We start from the raw sequence: 20,372 nt of genomic DNA, 5'->3' as shown, positions 1-20,372 counted from the left end.
CGTATTAAATGCCGACTATATATTTAATTACGTCAATTTTCTTCATATGAGCATCGAAGCAGCAACTCTTTTTCCAGATAAGGTAAGTAGAGTTAAGTAAATACGCTAGTTTGTTTCCCTACGATACTTAAACAGAGTTTAAATTTAAACCTACGTAGGTCAAAAAGTATAAAGGTGTAACATTTTTTTAGTCAAAAAAATGTTATTGTGAAAGTGGTTTTTGAGTAGGTATTAAAGAAATCTGGTAGGTTCCGCTCCGGCAGCTTTTTACCGGCTGGATTCCTTTTAAGTTAAAACTATCTTCCCCAGCAACGAACAACCATAACAACGATAAATTTCCTGTCTTAAATATCGTAACGTGCTGTACGAATGTTGTGGAAACAAACTTGAGAAGATATACTCATATAAATATATGAACAGTCTGTACAAAGGAATACAATGTTAACGCAACCTGCATTAAGGTTCTTTTTCGTTTACTACTTTGATGAACTTTCTCAAGGTACGTTACTCACACTAATGGTTTGTCTATGTGATGAAACAACTGTTTCGTAAACAAGTGTCAATGCTTGTATGAAATTTAAGTGAACTCTTTTTTTTCATCAACTTTTAAATTTCATCAGCGAATTTTAAAAGCCTCCAGCCAAGGAAAAGATGATCCATTTTTTTAAACAGCTTTGAAGCATACCTTTTTATGTCAAGATCAAAAGTTACAAGGATAACTGTAGTTGCTCGGTTCCGAAATGTCATTCGTAAGGAGAAGAACCGGCAAGAAACTCCATAAGTTACTCTTTTTAAAAATAGATGTAGGTATTTACAGTATATTTTATAAAATATTATGTTTTATGCAAGCACAGCGTAAAATAGTAAGTAGTCTTTCTATAAAAATGGAAAGAAAAAAAAACCAAATACGTTTTATACGTTTACACTGTTGATACATTTACAGAAAAAAAGAACATTTTACACACATCAATTTAATAATATGTAGTATGTCAAGGCTTGTCAAAACTTTCAGAAATGTAGGATCAATGAATTCCTTAATACAAATGAAAAGAACCCAAACTCGAGGGGGTTTTCTCGTTTTATAGCGGAACTCCCATAGCCATCTTGCAGCAAATTAGATCAGTCCATGTCTTCCTAAGATAATTATAATAAACATCAAACTGGAATAAAATATCTTTTTTTTAGATACTAACTAGTAGCTACCACAATTAGTCATAAATATACCTAAAGGCCCATAATCTTACATAACCATTTAATCGCGGAACCTTCTTCAAATAAACTTAATTTAGAAAATCGAACTCAGAATCCATACTTGTTTTCATATTTTTACACAGCGTCGATGTCCTAACCCCCATTACGCGCACCCTAAACGTTCATATTAAATGCATACTTACCTATAGCATCATAAATCGAGTCATTCAAATGGGTTTGTAATAAATCCAGTCGGAGTCTCACAGCACGGCTAGATCGATGGCAGACGCATTCATGACACGCGGGGGGCAGACCGCGGGCCGGATACGCTATAGGCTGCCTGCAATCCTTGCATTTGCGTCACAAGCCGAACGCACCCGAAGTTTGACGAATAGCACGCCTGTTGATTGTCCCGCCAAATTCGTATTTTACGATAGAACGATGAATAATATTAATTCACATCTCGCTCACTAATGCGAGATGTGAATTTATTGTGAAATTGATTTCATCTAACATGGTTACAACATGTGTGAATTATGATAAAATGAATGGCACATCATTATTTTTGTAGTAATCTAATAATCACTAATAATCCACTAATGAGCCAATAGTGATATTAAAAAATACTTTACATACTAAGTATATTTATTTCTAACTAATTAGGGTCTTGCTAGTGGAATTCGGACCAAGCAATTTTATAAAAAAAATTAAATCTTTATTGATATTAAGGGGTTTTTATACACATGGATTCCATGCTTCAACCCGATTGTACCTTATACAAAATTTACTTACACGCTACTGAAAAGGGAATCACTGATTACCTACTAATACATTTATATACGTATCTGTTGTGTAGATGCTTATAATTTATCATCTCTTTTGTCACCTTCTTTTTCTCTAAGTATGCTCTCTTCCCCTTTAAATAATATACCTGATAGATAAATTTACTTGGCATGAAGCTTTTGCAAAAAAGCTCTTCATTCAATCTTCATTCAAACATCAACAACAAAAAATACCCAAGTCGATAAAACATCCATTATTTTAATATTTTTTCACAATTAAGGAGAGTCATTTTTATGAAAGATTGACCGTTGGACCAACGCGTGCAACGACTCCGGGAACAAAGAAATCTATCCTCTTTGTTAATTCAGGTTATAAAATATTAGTGTACCAAATTTCGGTTTTTGCGTGGAAGAGTAACAAACATCTATGCAGACCTACTTATGTACAAACTATCGCGTTTATAATATTAGTAGCATCTTTTAGTAGAGATATTTTTATGAAATAATCAAAACTCTACCATCTTTTTTACTAGCTATCTTGCTTTTGATTAACTAAATAATTAATTGTTACCACAAGATGTATGCATATGTACCTGCCATTCAATACCAAATTATTACAAAACGAACTTATAGACCAGCAGACAGCAGCCATTGAACGCTATGTCTATTCATATTTCTACGTAGGTAGTGTAGGTACATACATCATAAAACATTCAGAATCCACTAGCAACAGCAGATTCTCTGTCTCGTCTCGTTATTGATTGCTTCGTCCGGTGCACAGTGCAGGCAGATACTATAGGTTTATAGACATGTACTAGGTACCTGCGTCGAGACCTATGCGTACGAAGAGCTCAGGTCAAATCAATATAGTTTCCCTGTGTCGCTCTATTATTTTATGTTCGCATTTTAATTTGGTTTGAGATTAATTTATAGTTACAATAACGATTACAGTCTGTAGTTTCATTAACTCTAGATCTTTTGACGATATGCTATTAGGAATGCACAATAGCTTCGGTAAAAAGGGGTGAATAAGGCTGCCGGGATAGAGTCGAATTTTGTCTTGTCCCGTTTTTATTTTACAAGCGAAAACTGCTTCCTTTTATAAAATAGTCAAGAGATATCATTATATCTTAATTTGTTCAATAAATTATTTCAAAGCCCTATCCTATCTATTAATCCCAGAGCTCAAGTTACGATATTTATAACTATTTCCTATCAAGAATTATACGAAAAATATTTTAAGTAGCAATATGCCAATCAGCTTAATAAGATGTTTTGAATCATGGGGAAGTTTTATAAATGAAACAAACATTGGATTACAAGGTGTATTGGGAGAAGCAAAATACATCAAGTTTGAATACAGCAACTTATATTAATATAAATGTAAAAATGACTAGAAACCATCATTAAAAACTTACTCTATAAATTAAAGTCTGTAAATTAAATAACCTAAATAATAAAAAATACTAAAAAAAGTCAACTTCAAGATGATTTTGTAATCTTGAGAATTAAGCATGATAATTACTGCTTTTCAATTGAGTAATTTTTGAGTATTCATTAAAACTTAATTATAAAAAAACAATCGCGCTAACAGCCCTATCCTAATCCCTGCATGTTACAATCACTGCTTTCAATAAGATTTTGCGCTTCAGAGTAAATTTGGCACAATCAATACATGAAGTAAATAGACAATCTAAGACCCCAGTCCTTTTTAGATCAAAACAAAATAGAAACAATCAGACCATTTTCAACTCCTTCATGAAAAAAAAAAACAGTACTACCCTTGTGTTAAGCTGTGCAAGTTAACTCTTTGGTGTTGCACACCTTGTTAATATTTTATTTTGATATACAATTCTGAGGATAGCCAAACAGGTCAAAATCTTTCCTACCAGCTTAGCTGCAATTATTAAACTCAATATAAAAAATATAAAGTTTAAATTTGATTAAAAAATTATCACAATATGAAGCAACATTTACTGATAGACATGGATCACTACAAATAAATATTGGTGGGGTAATGACTTTCCACTGGGATATAATATTGTGGAAGTCATTAGTTATCAATTTCTAGGGCGAAATTGTGAGGAATCACACGGTGAGGACAGTCCCTCAGAGTATTCAGTCCTGCTGTAAAGGAAAAAAAATAAAGTTAATTCGCTGAAATATTATAGTAATTATTCGCTAATGCTGCTAAAAAGCTGTTTTAATAAATTTATTTGATAATTATGCTTTACAATTTAGTATAAAATAATTAATAAAGAATGGATTTTATGCAAGGTTTTTTTTATGCAATCGCTTTGGCAAAAAACACAGCCTTCAACGTTGAAATTCAATAATATTATATTCAGTGCTTTAACTGTCAGAGAAATCAAGAACTTAATAATTTATATTATACAACTGTAGCACCTGATTCTAATTGAAGTTTAAGTATAGAGCTGTGTACTGAAGATTCATAAATAATAGATTTAAAAAAAGTATAGAGCTACTTACTATCCTCCGGCAGGCCCTTGACACGGTTCACAATCCTCTTCAAGGAGCAGCTACAATAGTCCTTGTCGTAGAAGCCCAGGGTCAGGTCCCATGGCTCCAGATTGAAGTATTTGGTAACTACAAGAAGAACAAAGAGTCTATAATTATAAATAATCTATGGAGGTATTATATATGGCTGATGAATAATTTGCCAATGATAATAAAAAAATAATAAATAAAAATTATCATAGTGAATTAAGTAAGTAACGAAATTCATTTACTTATGCAAATATGTGTAGTATATATCAAATATCAAAAATTAAGTTGAGTAAGTATAAAAGGAATTTAGATTTGTAATACTTTTTGTTTTCCGTTCCAATGTCGCATGGAAACTTCCTAGATATGCTAAAATAAATAACAAAACAAAATAAAACAGTAAAAATCAAGATTTTTACATAATAGATTACGATTAACGTCGGATAAAATTGTTTAGTAAACAAATACAACACATTAATAGGCAAAACTCACCGCAGTAGTTGCAGCGTTGGAAAAAGCTGTCGAAATAGGTGCTGTTGAAGAAGATAGCAGGCAGAGGAGGCCGCGGGGACCTCGGACGAGTCAGCCTAAATGCTGCAAACGCATTTTCCAAGGCAAGAACAGGTTCCTCATCAAACGCAATATCCTCCGGATTTTTTGGCTTCTTCGTAACAGTCATCGTAAACGATTTAGAAGAAGACTACTCAGATAGTAAAGATCAATACGACAATGATAATTGAGTAAAATTAAGCACAATTTATTTTATCACAACAAGTGTACAACCACCGGTATCAACGGCAAACCGCTTCCGAGTACGACGTACGTTGCGGCGCGCTTAGGTAGGACAGGAAGTCGCAAAATGTCAGACGACGCGTTGAACTCGGTCGGAGATCGGCTCTGCTCGGGTCTCGGCCTCTCGGGCGTGGGCGTTTCAATAAAAAGGAAGGATTTACTGAAAAAACAACAAGTGTTGCGACTTAAAAAAAAACTTAGTAGAGGGTTTTGAAATGTATTGAAGTAATATTTCCTGTAGCTGAACATCGCACCCATTTTGGCTCTTACAGACCAGACCAACGTGCAGCGGCGGTCTTACTCCAGATACTGCTTTGGCATTGTTTTTTTTTTATTTGTTTCCGTACTGAACTGGTGCTTTCGAAGCAAACCAAGAAGGAGTTACCGATCTGTACCTACTTCAAGGAATTTATACAATTTGTATTTGATTTTGACTTGATTTGTCTTTTGTAAAACAAAGAGAAAAATTACCAAATCAAATCTTTCTGACACTTATATCAATCGTTTTTTAATTTAATATGACTTTTTACAAACGACACTAAGATTTTTTACCTTTTTTGCACCTAAATAAACGGACTGGAGAGCTATCAACTTATCCGGATCATTACCTGTCGATCGAAAGAAAGCAGCTTCTGCTCGTGCCACTACACGAATTGGCGCTAACAGTGTACCAACTCGATTTCATAATATGTATATGAAATGTGAGACTATATGTAGTAATACAGATTTTTAGAAATGTAATGACGACTCTCAAAGATCAAGGTTAAGTCATGTTTTTTGTATTTACGCGGGCTTCGAACCCGTAACCGTATGTCCGATGGTCGGTCTTGCTAACATTAAACCAACGAGACAAAGTTTTATTACATTTACAAATATTTGTTTCTATATTTTTGGGTGTTTCAGAAAGAAAGAGGTTTTAATAAAACACGATCGTGGGATATTGAAGCAATATTTGTTGTTCATTTTTATTTTTCTAAAATTTTCTACAATGAACGATAAAAGACTAGCGCTACTTTTTTCCCTACAGATATGATATGAATACACAGAAATACGTATATCGAAGAATAATATAGATAGACACTTATTAAAATGTTAATTTTAAAATATTCGTCGACGATAAAGGTTTATAAAATAGTTCGGCTACATTTCTCCGACATATTTTGCGTTTATTTATAACAAGACAACGTAGGTAAGTTGCTGGTCACGTATTTACGTTTGGAAATAAACGTTACCCTATCGTTCCAACCTTACAAACATTAATAGCAAGAAATATTTTTAGAAAATATCATTTTATCCAATATGATCTACTAATCAAAAATTCTAAATCCTTAAATATAAGTAATACAGCGGAATTAAGATGTATGAACATTTAAAGAAGTCACTTGTTGATCTATACAATTATATTTAAATTCTCAATAGTTACTTATTAATACAATTCTCAATGGTTAATATTACTAATTTGCTACTTTCACAATACAATTTTAGAAACCTGAAACAACATCAATAGACCTTACATCTTTATTTCAGTCACTAACTTAAACTTATCTTAAAATGACAGGGATATAATGTTGACAAAGTGACGGCGGTTCAGTATAAGTGACGTTTTGGTGTTACACTGCATTTACACAGCCTTTTCATCGATTTTTTATGGATAATTTGCATAATGTTTAAGGGGCTTCATAATTAGTGTTGTAACTTAATTATCAAGTATAATATTAATTATTTGAAAATACAGGTGCAGTTTGCTACGGTCAATACAACATGCGTCATGATGGGTTTATACCATAGGTTTTACTGCATTTTCTCACTAAATACACATTCACTGTTAAATTAAATTTTAAATGAATGTATTTTTTCTACGAATCACATTTTCATACATTTAGAATTACGTAAAATAAATAACATTTTTTTGTTTATTAACTTAACAATAAGTTATTTATTAAATCATATAATTATATAACGGCGAACTTTACTAACGTAAGTACTATAAATTTAACTTAATCATCGTTCATTAAAGTTAAACATAAAATAAAAAACATAAACAACAACAAGGGTCCATGAATTGAACTGTCTTTACACGAACACTTATACAGGATGTCCCACAAATCAACGCATAACCGAAGTCAGGGGGACAGGGTGTCCCTTTAAGTAAATTTAAGTTTCCTAAAAATATTACATAATTTTTATACATATACCTTTTACCTTGTCACGATGTCAAGTCACACAGTGACAAAAAAATGTATATTACTGGTTATTTTTGCATGAATAACTTATCTGTTTACAATTGGATAGCCCAGTAAAAGTATAGCCCATTAAGTTATTGGTTTACCGGCTAAATAACAAATCGTCTTACCATGTCATTAGATTTGGATAAAATAGTAGTGACAACTTTTTTATGTTTATTCCCTTAAGTATTTTGAAAATACGATTACTCTTCTGATCTACATATAACCACATACAAAGATAGGATAAAAAAGGTTGAATCTAAGGGATTCCGCTCATTATTCTTTTTAATCGATTATCGACTGTTTATAGCCCCGGATTAGCATTGAAGATTGAGATAAGCATAAGTATGAAAGTATGTCAAAAAGTCAAAATATACAGATTTTATATAGTGCTACATTATAGAACATCATTTAAATATACATATAAATGCTAGGATACTTAACATACATACATATAGGAAGCATGTTTTTTTTATTCATAGTGGGTGCCTATTACCTCCTTTCAAGGCGGACGACGCAATGTACGGTGCAGCAAAATCTTACTTGAAGAGGCTGTGATAGGCCCCCACTAAATACAGTTGTATGATTAATTTGATGAGTAGACTTGATGTCGTCATACAGTTCCGATGCGTTGCGAGGATGTATTGTAGTTGTCACGAACTGAAATAAAAAGACATGAATTATTTGTAATGTTTACACTATTTTAGTACAGTTATAAGTTAACAACATCCGCAGCCTCTTTCCTGCCACTGCTAGACATAGGCCTCGTGTCACTTTGTCTTGCGTTAGCCTTATTCCCCGAGACTGTTTTTTTATGAGTTGCTAATGCTAGTTTGCAGGACAAAAAAAAATACGTATCCCTAGTAATGCATTCAAGTATTAGACGGACACTGTAAACAAAATCTTTCCTATTGACATTAAAAAAGCGAAAGGGAAAAATGTATACTGACCTCATAGATCTTTTCTCGGGCTGCAACCCCTCAGGGTTGCGTTACTCGTAGAACCAAGATAGCGAGCTTTTCGTTGAGAGTGAGAGTTGGTGGCAATGGATACGGATATATCAATCTTGCTGATGAAGTCAAAAAGTTCATCTGGGAAAAGACTTGTGGACACCCAGAATACAAACAAGTATCCTGGGTTTTGACTAGTAGAATATCTTTGGGTTTCTACAGCTAGTTTTTCAAGACGCCTTTTGACGCTACTATTATCATGTCTGATTTAATCAATTATGACTATGTCAGTCTCGTCTTCAATTTGCAATACATTTCTCAATATTTTTAATCTTTCGACCCTCTCGTCTGAAATGTTACAGTCAATACAATTTTGAATCATTATATTTACAGCCTCATCTTGTTTTAAAGAATTTTTTGAAGCAGTTTGCTGAGAATCCTCCTTCAATGTATTTATATTGCCTTTAACATTACCGTTCAAAGTTCTGTTATTCGTTCCATTTTTAGACACTAAATGAGAGGTACTGCTTTCTGACGCGCCGGCGGTCAAGCCTTTAACGTTAGTACCATTTTCAGAACCTGAACTAGACAGCGTTTCATCAGGTGCGTTAGTAGAAGACTCATGTTTGATTTTAATATTTATATTATCATCGTCTGCTTCGAATTCTTTCAATTTGTCAATTAATCTTGACATCATAACAGAGCGATACTTAGCAGGTTTTTTGGGTTTTTGTTTATTACTTACAGTGGCATCGTTTGCAACCGAATCAGGTTTTTGATTATCATTTTGTTCGGAAGTTGCAGTGCCAGCATTATCATCAGCTATAAAAAAGCTAAATTCAATTAAATGCAATAAGTACTGTACTTTATGCTCACCTACAGTGTGAGCCGCTTTGTTAACAACTGCTACTATATCATCGTATAAATCTTGCATTGTGGAAGCATGTGAAGTGTTATTTTCAGTAGTAATATCATCATTCAAAGTGATATCTGGCGGTTTCTGTTTATCCGTGAGCCTAACGTCAGGAGTTCGATGGTAACCGTTCTTCGGAGGTACGTCCGTTTCAATATCAGTAGTATCTTCAATTTTCATTGCTAATTCTTTGTTGTTTTCACATGGATTTCTGTTTGTGCTGGGATTCGATTTTTGATTATGGGCTGAGGTTGATACATCATTCAGATTATGATTAGAATCTCCGTGAGAGGGGCCTATTGGGGGTGTTTGTGATAGACCTGCACTAGAAATTTCATGTGAGATATTTTGAAGAGAATCCGTATCATCTATAGAATCCCCCAACAGAAAACTGTGAATAGAGGTTATGGATCTTACACTAGAATTATTATTAGAATCATTTGTGGTATTTTCATTTTTAATTGGCATAGGTGGATGAGATTCTTCAGATATGCTATTCCTTAGTGTATTGGAACAAATGGTGTTACTTGAATCTTGCGGTGCATCTTCTGTTAGGTCAATCACATTGTCACCTTCGTTTAAATATTGAATTTTATCTGTATTTAGCGTTAGCTCGTTTTGTGTTTCAATATTAGTAGTATCTTCACTTTTCATTGCTAATTCTTTGTTGTTTTCACATGGATTTCTGTTTGTGCTGGGATTCGATTTTTGATGATTGGCTGCGATTAATTCATCATTCAGATTATGATTACAATCTCCGTGAGAGGGGCCTATTGGGGGTGTTTGTGATAGACCTGCACTAGAAATTTCATGTGAGATATTTTGAAGAGAATCCGTATCATCTATAGAATCCCCCAACAGAAAACTGTGAATAGAGGTTATGGATCTTACACTAGAATTATTATTAGAATCATTCGTGGTATTTTCATTTTTAATTGGCATAGGTGGATGAGATTCTTCGGATATGCTATTTCTTAGTTTATTGGAACAAATGGTGTTACTTGAATCTTGCGGTGCATCTTCTGTTAGGTCAATCACATTGTCATCTTCGTTTAAATCTTGAATTTTATCTGTGTTTAGCCTTAGCTCGTTTTGTGTTTCAATATTAGTAGTATTCTTCACTTCACTTTTCATTGCTAATTCTTTGTTGTTTTCACATGGATTTCTGTTTGTGCTGGGATTCGAATTTTGATTATGGGCTGAGGTTGATACATCATTCAGATTATGATTAGAATCTCCGTGAGAGGGGCCTATTGGGGGTGTTTGTGATAGACCTGCACTAGAAATTTCATGTGAGATATTTTGAAGAGAATCCGTATCATCTATAGAATCCCCCAACAGAAAACTGTGAATAGAGGTTATGGATCTTACACTAGAATTATTATTAGAATCATTTGTGGTATTTTCATTTTTAATTGGCGTAGGTGGATGAGATTCTTCGGATATGCTATTTCTTAGTTTATTGGAACAAATGGTGTTACTTGAATCTTGCGGTGCATCTTCTGTTAGGTCAATCACATTGTCATCTTCGTTTAAATCTTGAATTTTATCTGTGTTTAGCCTTAGCTCGTTTTGTGTTTCAATATTAGTAGTATTCTTCACTTCACTTTTCATTGCTAATTCTTTGTTGTTTTCACATGGATTTCTGTTTGTGCTGGGATTCGATTTTTGATTATGGGCTGAGGTTGATTCATCATTCAGATTATGATTAGAATCTCCGTGAGAGGGGCCTATTGGGGGTGTTTGTGATAGACCTGCACTAGAAATTTCATGTGAGATATTTTGAAGAGAATCCGTATCATCTATAGAATCCCCCAACAAAAAACTATGAATAAGGGTATTTTTTTTTACATTGGAATTACTATTAGAATCATTCGTTATAATTTCACTTTTAATTGGCTTAGATGGATGAGATCCTTCGGATATGCTATTCCTTAGTATATTTTTACTTGGTGAATGTTTTTCTAGCGTATTGGAACCAACGGCGTTACTTGAATCTTGCGGCGCATCTTCTGTTCGGTCAATCGCATTGTCATCTTCGTTTAAATCTTGAATTTTATCTGTATTTCGAGATGGCTCTTCAAGAATCTCATCTATACTTTGAATGTCATTAGTCTTAGCAAAAGAATCGTCAACACAGAGTAAGAATAGGGACATGTTTTTTTTTATTGATTTGATACCTAAATTCTTTGCTCCATCTTCTAATTTAAATAAAAGAACATCGCCTGATAATTTGATAATATTTGCTCTCTTATCATAAATTAACTTCCCAATCTTCTTGTAGTCAGTTGAATTTGACCTACGTCTGGTTCTGATTAAAGATTTATTATTTGACAAACGTTGTTTCCTAAGATTTTTGTAGCTACTTTTTTTTATGTAACGAGAATTACGATGATGAGTAATACATGGTTTATTTTTAAGCCCTTTGGTACTGATTTTTATATCCTCTTTTTTTAACGTAGAATTGTGATGCATAGTTGCATCGTTAATTGCGTTTTCGTCTACATAAGTGCAATTATTTACGCCAAGTAAAGCGCTTTTTGGTACTTCCTCGTGATTAACAACTTTGCGAGTGTTAGGCCGTTTTTTGTGATTTGATACGACGTTGTGCAAAACACTTGAAGAAGGCAAGCTATTTGTTTGATCTCTGTGTATGATTTTGGATTGAAAAGGCTTGGTAGCCTCATTTATAGTTTCGTTACTATTATGACTTTTATCTACGGAAACATTATTCCGTCTTGGTTTGGATTGTTGTTGAATTGAACAATTCGCATCTCCATGGCTGCTAAAATACAAGGAATCCACTAAACTTTTAGGACTAGACGGTATTTTTTTGGGGTTGGTAGCCAATAAATCTTTGTTTGTCTCTGGTATACAACAACTTTTTGTCCGTTGCCTAGTTCTTGGTCTATGGTCTATGGCTGTTTCGTGTAGTTGTTGTTTTTTATTATTTCCTTGTTTTTCTCTTGAGATATTTGATGAATTTTGGTTATATTCCTTATATTTACGAGCGCTGGAGGATGCATTCGGACAATCGCCGTAACACTCATCCAAAGACGGACAAGACTTACGTCGTTTCTTGATTGCAGAGGATTCCTTTGCGAATGATTTTGAACGAGTCCTTTTTTTGGGAATTTTGAACCCCTGCGTAACATCAGAGGTTGTAGGATCATTTAAGGTATTTGCGTTCATATTGTAAGAGTCCTCCTTTTCAGCTTTTTTAGGATTTGGTTGTGCTTCGCTTAGCACTTCATTATTTTTTACTCTGCTTGATGATGCTGCAGGTGTGGACGGTGGCGATGTAGTACTCATCCTTCTCAATTTTACGGTATTACCACCATTTTGGGAAGGAACAAACGTATAATTTGATAAAACTGCTGAAGACGGGACGTCGAATAACTCATCTGTCTTGTTTAGGGGTGTTTTATGAATGGTGGGTGTTTTGCTTTTCTTCGACTTCGACGACGCTTTGTTTTTACTTTTTGATTTTCTGTCTTTTCGTTTGTGATTTTTGTTTTTACTATCCTTGTGTCTTGTTTGAACTGATCTTAATTGATCATTATGAGATGCATTAGGACCATTGTGTAAATCCATTTTGGCTGCTTGAATATCTTTGTTATCTGAAATGAAATAGCACACAGAATCGTTTTTTTGCGTTTAATGTATACTTGAGTCTATTTTTAAGTTTTTAAATTCTTATTATTGTATGTTATATCGAAAAATTCTAGTATATAGTACCCGACATTGGATCAAATATTAGGTTTAAGAGTCTCTTTTGCAAGAGTTCCCTACTAAGTTTACCCATTTATTGAAAACTCAAGCACTAGATTTTCTATTAGAACTGTAACTACCCTGGCTAATTTCTAATTCTGGAAAATTGATGGATGCATATTCTCTGAAGGATGCGATATGCTGTTTATTTGTCGTAGCAGCTATATTGGACAATAACTCTGTCAATGACGACGACGTTTCGGATGTTTTAGATGCAACCGGCTCTTGTTCGTTTAGAGTCGGACTAATATCAATAATTTTCTTACTATTCTCAAACTTTTCTGTAAAATAACGTCTTTTATTTACAATCATAGATTTAATTAAGTCAAGTGTAGTCTTTAAAATAGACAATTCCGTTTTCGACATAGTTTTCAAATCAACGTCGGCAACTACAGTGTGTTTTGCAAGCGTCCCTTTTATCGTGAACTTTATTTGACTAAATTTTGTTAAAATTTCTATAACTTTTTCTGGCTCTTTTAATTGTTTAATTTCACTTGCACTGTCGGCGATCGGCAGTCGCAAAGCAACAATAAAGCTTTCTAATGGAATGTAAAATGAATGGTCAAATTGGAAACGTTCGAAATTTGTTTTTGTTATAGTCGAAACTCTACCATTAGGAAGGGATTTATTGTATAATACATCATTAGAATGTCTGGCAGTCAAAGGCAATAGTTGAAGTTTAGATTTCACTGTATTTTCTGGCTTACAACAACAAGCACAGTAGTTTATGAGACAACGATGCGGGTTTCTTATAAAATTAACAGAACTGCTAGGAACTCCTTCTTGTAACAATGAATAAGCATACTGTTCACGTTTATACCAGCAACAAATATTATATTTATTAGTTATTAACATAAACCTAAAAAGACTAAAATTTTTAAGATTTAAAAGATTTTCTTTTTCATTTACATTCTTACATAATAATTCAATTTCACCATTTAAGCCGATCTGATAATATTCACCAGGAAATTGAAGATTCGTTGGATTTGTAAATATTGCGTTTTCTTTTGGTTGGTTACTCCTCGTTTTCGGTGCGCTTGGAGGTACGGTTAGGCATTTGACAAGAAGGTTATTCGATGCCGTACTCTTGTTTTGTGCCTGGTCGGTATCCGATACAAAACAACTTAACGGAACATTGTTTGTTAAATTCTTGAACCAAGTACTTGGTGACGTTTTCTCCAAGTCATTAATAGGTTGCGGTGTAGATACTGTTTCGTTTATCTTGCAGCAACACAAGCAATGACCGGGTCTGCAATTGTGTGGTTTTCTTAAGCCTTTCGCTGTTTCTTGAGGAAAAGATACATTTAGAAATCTTTCTCTTTCGAACCAGCAACAACAGTAGACTCTGTGAAATGGCGAATCATTGAATGCGGCCGTAATATTGTCATCGACTTTCTTATAATCCGTTACGCGGTAATTTTTATCGAAGCTATATTTTTCGGCTTCATTTTGTTGATGATCATAAATAATGATACCATTTGGGTTGCTTATGGGGTGCTGGGGCTTTATAGGTGTATCCGAGAGTTTTATCTCCTGCAAGCTACTGTCACTGGCTGATCTGTCACTACCGGTACAATCTTCATCAGCGTACATTTGTTTCTCACTATTGGATTCATACCGACGAAATTTTGTACTTTTTCCCGAATGCACCTCTGAATTGATTATATGAATCTTCTCTTTTAATCTTTGATGTGTTATTCCAAGACAGCCTAGTGTATTGCGCTTGAGAGGATTAAATACGGGCTTACTCTGTTGGGCGACAATTTCATATATTTTTTTTGCTTTTTTATGTTTTGTGTTGTTCCTGAAGATGTCTAGTTGTTCGAGTCTAGTTGTGTACACTATTGGGGATAAAGGTCTGTGATCTACTTCTTCTTTAACGTGAACCGCATCGCACCCAGCTGAGTCTCTGGTATAAGTCCACCCATAATTACCCTAGAAAAAAACACACACTTAACGGCTAACCAAAACACAATTCTTAATATTATATTCAATTACATTTTGTAATTCATTAAACAAAAATATGGACAGAGATGCGAATATAACCAAATATTTTGTAATGTACATTTTTAATTGTTGTTTAATGATATACCTATAAGTGAGATTGCAGAATAATGTTTATCCTATACCCTATCCAAAATACCCAAAAAATATAGTGTAAACAAACCATTCAAAGAGTTTTTCGATGTCATATTTTTATGGCTGGATTTATTTGGAATAATTAGATATTTATTATAAAAGTCTGAAATTGACTACAATAATAAGTTGATTGAGTCACTTTAAAATGTAATTTTAAATATTCATATTTATGCTTTGCAAATCGTACCTTAAAAGGCACCTAATAAGACAGCTTTTCCAAACTTCAACGCTATTTCATATGGTGACAATTTAAGGAATACCTCAAACCTGAATATTTTACTTGACAGGAGAAGCTTTTTGATTTGGTAGTACTATGACCACCACCATGCTTTTTTACTCGTTGATGCTAGCGTACTTTCGTATTTTCATATTTTAGTTATTTCCTTGTTTTATCGTTATTTATTGTTGTTATTCTTAAGTTTTTATTTTATTTATTGTTTTTATTACTTAAATTGTGTAAGTGTACATTCGTGAAATAAGTGAACCTTATAAATTACATAAGTCATTATGTTGAAGATAGTAACTGTGCTGCAAGAAAAATACAACCAATTATCTTAAATTTTATTTTATAAAAAAAATGTTGAGAAGTTTGGATTCTTAGTTTATTTTTGTTATTTTGGTATATTGGATAGGGTATACTCGAATTTCGCTCAAATGTCAAAAAAAAACCGGCCAAGTGCGAGACGGACTCGCGCACCGAGGGTTCCGTACAAACCTGCAAGGTTTACAAAGTTCGTTCATTACTACAATCGAGTCATATAAATATATATTTTGTAATGTAACAAAAAATTTAAGGTTTTCGGAATTTTTCCTTTATGTGTGCTATAAAACGTTGCTTCATGCCAAATTTCAAGATTCTAGGTCGACTTACGACTGGAAGTACCCTTTAGGTTTTGATTCCCTTGCGAGTACTTGCGAGTTTCAAAATATGCAGCTTAAATTGCTGTTTCTTTTGATTGCGTTGACATAGAAGTTTGATTTTGTTACAGCTTAAAGGTATTATAGACCTGAGTATTTGGTATGAATTTCAATTTAATACCTCTACGCGTTTATGAGGAAATAGGTAGTAAGTTTAAAATTATTAAAAAAATATATATTATGTGATGTAACTAAAAATTTATGGTTTTCATAATTTTTCCTTTATCTATGCTATAAGACGTTGCTTCGTACCAAATTTCAAGATTCTGAGTTCACGGGAAGCACCCTGTAGGTTTTGATTCCCTTGCAAGTGTCGAAAATTTGCAGCATAAACGGCTGTATCTTTTGATTGCGTTGGCTTAGAAATTTGAGGCTGCAAGGGACAGTAGACTTGAGTAATCGATATAAATTTCAGCTTCATACCTCCACGCGTTCCCGAGAAAAAGGGTCTTGACAGACGGACAACCAAGTGATCCTATAAGGGTTCCGTTTTTTCCTTTTGAGGTACGAAACCCTAAAAAAACGAGTGTAATTATGACTAAAGTGAAACTTCTTTTGCTCAGTCTCGGCAAATATAATATTCTATTTTTTTTCCCCCATCCCCCAGTCTACTAGCGTTTGCTTCGTCGGATCACACTATTCGTAACGCTTACCTTTACCCCAAGTCAAGCTTGCGTAGAAAAAGTTTTACTTCAAAAAGATTTCATTAAACTTTTGTGCGAAGTTCAGAGCATTTGAAATGTGTTAGCAAGTATGTCTGGTCCACGCTGACGAGTACGTTACCACCAGCGCGGTTTACATCAGACTATGCATCGTGTAACGACAGAACAGATGAATGTTAAATTAAAACCAGTCAAGTACGTGTAAGGCTCGTTTTCAGGGTTCCTTACAAATAGGACAAATAAAAAAATTTGGAAACAAAAATAGACACCAATCATGACGGTAACAAGATTTTTTAAACGCGATCTTTATTTATAGCATTTAGTTGTTTAAGATACCTACAGCCTTGTTACTGACGGACGCACCGAGAGAGAGACAGGGTTACCACAGAGTTAGGTTACGATTTGACTCTTAAAACCCAAAAAAGGCAAAACTGTTCATTCACACCTTCAAAGTATATGAACCGAGCCTTATTGTCATCTTTGTTTTTCTTCAGAGCTTAAGAGTATTTTTAAATACTAAACGACTTTTAAAATACTACGAAACTTTAAATAAATTTCGCGATAATAATTTCTGATAGTCTCCAAATAGAATAAATCGCTAACAACATTTTAATAAGACTAAAAGAATAAAAAATTAAAAAATTGTGTGCTATGTACAATTTCGGGAAAGTCTCACGAGTTTTTAAGCCATGGTTACTGTGTCACATAAATGTCCAAAAAAGATGTGACGTGGTTACATGTATCATCATCATCAGCTCATATTCGTCTACTGCTGGACATAGGCCTCCCCAATTGCACGCCATCGAGATCTATCTTTGGCTGCTCTGTTATATGTGCAGCTGTATATCTGTTATAGCACAAGCTAAATTTTACATCAACACTTATATTTTTCATCTAATATGGAATTTGAAAAGGATAAACAAAATTCAATTTTTTTTTTTATAAATGCGACCCTATTTTGTAGCATTCTTTTTTTTTTATAAATGCGACCATATTTTATAGTAATCGATAGTCTTTACGAAAAAAGATATTTCTATGTATCATATATTTTTTAAACTTTAATTAAGTATTGAATTGCACTGAAAAATCTTTTATATGTTTACTCGCTAAACCTACACTCACTTCGTATTACGAGCAATCTATTGACAGTTTTCACGGATTGTAACAAACAAGTAAAGCGAGATGTTTAAAACCATATTTGATCAAAAGCTTTTGCATAGTTTCATGGAATCAGTAAGAGTCCTATCATAGGGCTTTCAAATTGTATTGCATGTAACACCAAAGTAAAAATAAAATATACCAAAAAAAAAAAACACTTTTTGAACAAAAACCCAATGGGCATCAAACATCAAAGGAAAAAGGACAAACGAACTAGGGTTCGAAAACATCAGCACCTATTGCCTCCATGAGTAAGCATTTTGTTCACAATCACAACAAAAAGCAATATTTATTATAAAAAAATATTTTTGAAATCAATTCAAAATAATGCAGCATAAAATCAAATTGAATTAAGTACATGTATCCCGTAATGTTTGGTTAATTTTACAATCTGTCAAATGATCACTTTCAAAGCAGAATAAAATATTTAAACGAGTCATTGCAGAGCCAACATTAATAAACACCAGGTTATACAAATTATCAATATTTGTAGTATATTCAGGATGCGGAGCTCGTGGCTAAGCTATAACTGCTTAAGTGAATCGATCACAGGTTAACCTATGCATGGCGCGGCTAGTCTGTACATGGGTGACCATCTTTGTCATAACGAGTGACTCTGTCTTTCAGAAGGCACGTTAAATTGTGGTTCCCGGCTGTTATTTATAAATCTTTGACAGTTGTTACAGGTACTCAGAACCTTGAAAGTCTGACAACCAGTCTAAATAAGGGGTATTGTGATGCCCAGGTAACTGGGTTGAGGAGGTCAGATAGGCAGTCACTTCTTGTAAAACACTGTTACTTAGCTGAAAAAATCAGTGGTGCCCGCATTAAAATTGAATGTGAACCTTGGGCATACAAATTCATAAATAGAACAGCAACAGCAGACAACTATGTTCATTTTTAATACAAGATTCCTTTTTTTTCTAACATTTTCTATTTGGTTTACTGAGTCGCATTTATATTTAACACACTTTACATATAAATAATATATTTGAAAATAATTGATAAATAAATTGAACAATAGTGCTTGATATCTTTAGCTGTCCTTTTTTCGCATTTTTTTTAACATAGATCTCAATTATTATGTATTCTAATAATAAATAAAAAAAACATTTGTAAACATTTGCGCCATTATTTTACTAATAGTTGAGTCTAGTGATTATAACCAAAAACCTTTACTAAATTTAAAATCAGATTACTGGTTTTCTGCATTAGTCTATAGGGCAAGGGTGAAACAAAAAGGACGCAGCGCGCATGCGTATTATCTGTTAAATTTTAAAGATATTTGGTCGTAAATTCAAAACTCGCAGAGCATGTAAATAGAAACTCCATCTATACAGAAACTTCGATTTTACACTTTCCATCCATATTAATGCTTAAAATATCACATATAGCAAAAAACACTTACCGTATCCATGTCCTGATTAATTTACACAGATTTTCGAACAAATGACGATAACATAAACACGATTTAATTGTAAACAAAAAACTAAACGATAAACCAACTGTGTTATGACGTATAGTGTCAGAGCTACTCGCGACGTGCCGGGTCTTGGTAAACGGATTGTTCTCGTTGTCTTCGTGAACCACAGACTATATTTCCTCAAAGAAAAGGCTATCACATTTAACAATATCCTCAGTATTCTAGGCGTTAAGTTATTTCCAACTTCAATACATTTAAAATTCTGACACTATAAAATGCAGAGAGAGGAATTATTTAAAATAGCACTGACCTGACGATGCGATGCGTGGTCTGGCGCTCGAATGCGACTTGCGATCTGCGCGGAAGCGAAGGGGAAGGGATGTGAGGGGTGGTTAGGGTACCTGCGAATGCAAGCAGACTATATCTGTATTGCCTGTAACTATACTAAATATGCTCCGAACTGCCGGCTTCGGCCTTGAAACTGGGGGGGGGCGCTGTGCGCCCGGGAAATCATATTGATTTATGAGCTCCTGTTGCACTTCGGATAGCTCTATTAAGAGTGCTCTATTTTGCTGTTTCATAACGTATGTTCAACAGATTTTTTTCTGTGTTTGTTTATCAATTATGAGGAATAGATATACTGAAAAGGGGTATCTAAGAAGTCTACATTTAGAATAAAATTGATATTTCATATTTTTTTTGGCCATTTTTTTTGTAGCTAAAAAGCCATAATTCCTTATTACTTTATGTTCTATGTAGGTACACTTACTTATATTTGCATTGCATTGAATATTATTGCTGGTGTGTTACAATATTTTTCTTCCATCGCCTTACCTGGAACAATCAGACCAACAGTTTATTTGAACTTCACTTTGAAAAAAAAAATTGTTTACTCAAGAACAGACTTCATTTTGAATAATTTGTCTTAATTTAAAACTAAACG

General features: G+C 33.6%; 2 protein-coding genes across 6 annotated transcripts; both read right to left on the bottom strand.

The window, feature by feature from the left end:
* Nucleotides 1–3,753: 3,753 nt before the first annotated feature.
* On the bottom strand, nt 3,754–5,698 carry LOC113494231. The gene is made up of 3 exons (XM_026872476.1): nt 4,971–5,698; nt 4,464–4,580; nt 3,754–4,100 (listed from the first exon to the last, which is right to left on the bottom strand). Exons 1-3 carry the CDS (start codon nt 5,155–5,157, stop codon nt 4,027–4,029), a joined length of 378 nt encoding a protein of 125 aa, XP_026728277.1. The 5' UTR covers nt 5,158–5,698; the 3' UTR covers nt 3,754–4,026.
* A 1,465-nt stretch (nt 5,699–7,163) lies between these two features.
* LOC113494227 (uncharacterized protein DDB_G0283357-like) lies at nt 7,164–20,292 on the bottom strand. Of its 5 annotated transcripts, none has more exons than XM_026872469.1 (4): nt 20,199–20,292; nt 19,740–19,830; nt 8,446–12,978; nt 7,164–8,155 (listed from the first exon to the last, which is right to left on the bottom strand). In XM_026872469.1, exon 3 carries the CDS (start codon nt 12,950–12,952, stop codon nt 8,714–8,716), a length of 4,239 nt encoding a protein of 1,412 aa, XP_026728270.1. In that variant the 5' UTR covers nt 12,953–12,978; nt 19,740–19,830; nt 20,199–20,292; the 3' UTR covers nt 7,164–8,155; nt 8,446–8,713. The 5 variants fall into 5 exon arrangements, with proteins under 5 accessions (XP_026728270.1, XP_026728266.1, XP_026728267.1 ...); XM_026872465.1 differs by lacking the exons at nt 19,740–19,830; nt 20,199–20,292 and adding exons at nt 14,047–15,064; nt 19,415–19,721; XM_026872466.1 differs by lacking the exons at nt 19,740–19,830; nt 20,199–20,292 and adding exons at nt 14,065–15,064; nt 19,415–19,721.
* Nucleotides 20,293–20,372: the final 80 nt, after the last annotated feature.

This window comes from Trichoplusia ni, chromosome 5 (assembly GCF_003590095.1).
Source record: "Trichoplusia ni isolate ovarian cell line Hi5 chromosome 5, tn1, whole genome shotgun sequence".
NCBI lineage: Eukaryota > Metazoa > Arthropoda > Insecta > Lepidoptera > Noctuidae > Trichoplusia > Trichoplusia ni.
Note: the sequence above shows the minus strand (reverse complement) of the source record. Positions and strands in the feature narration are given on the sequence as shown.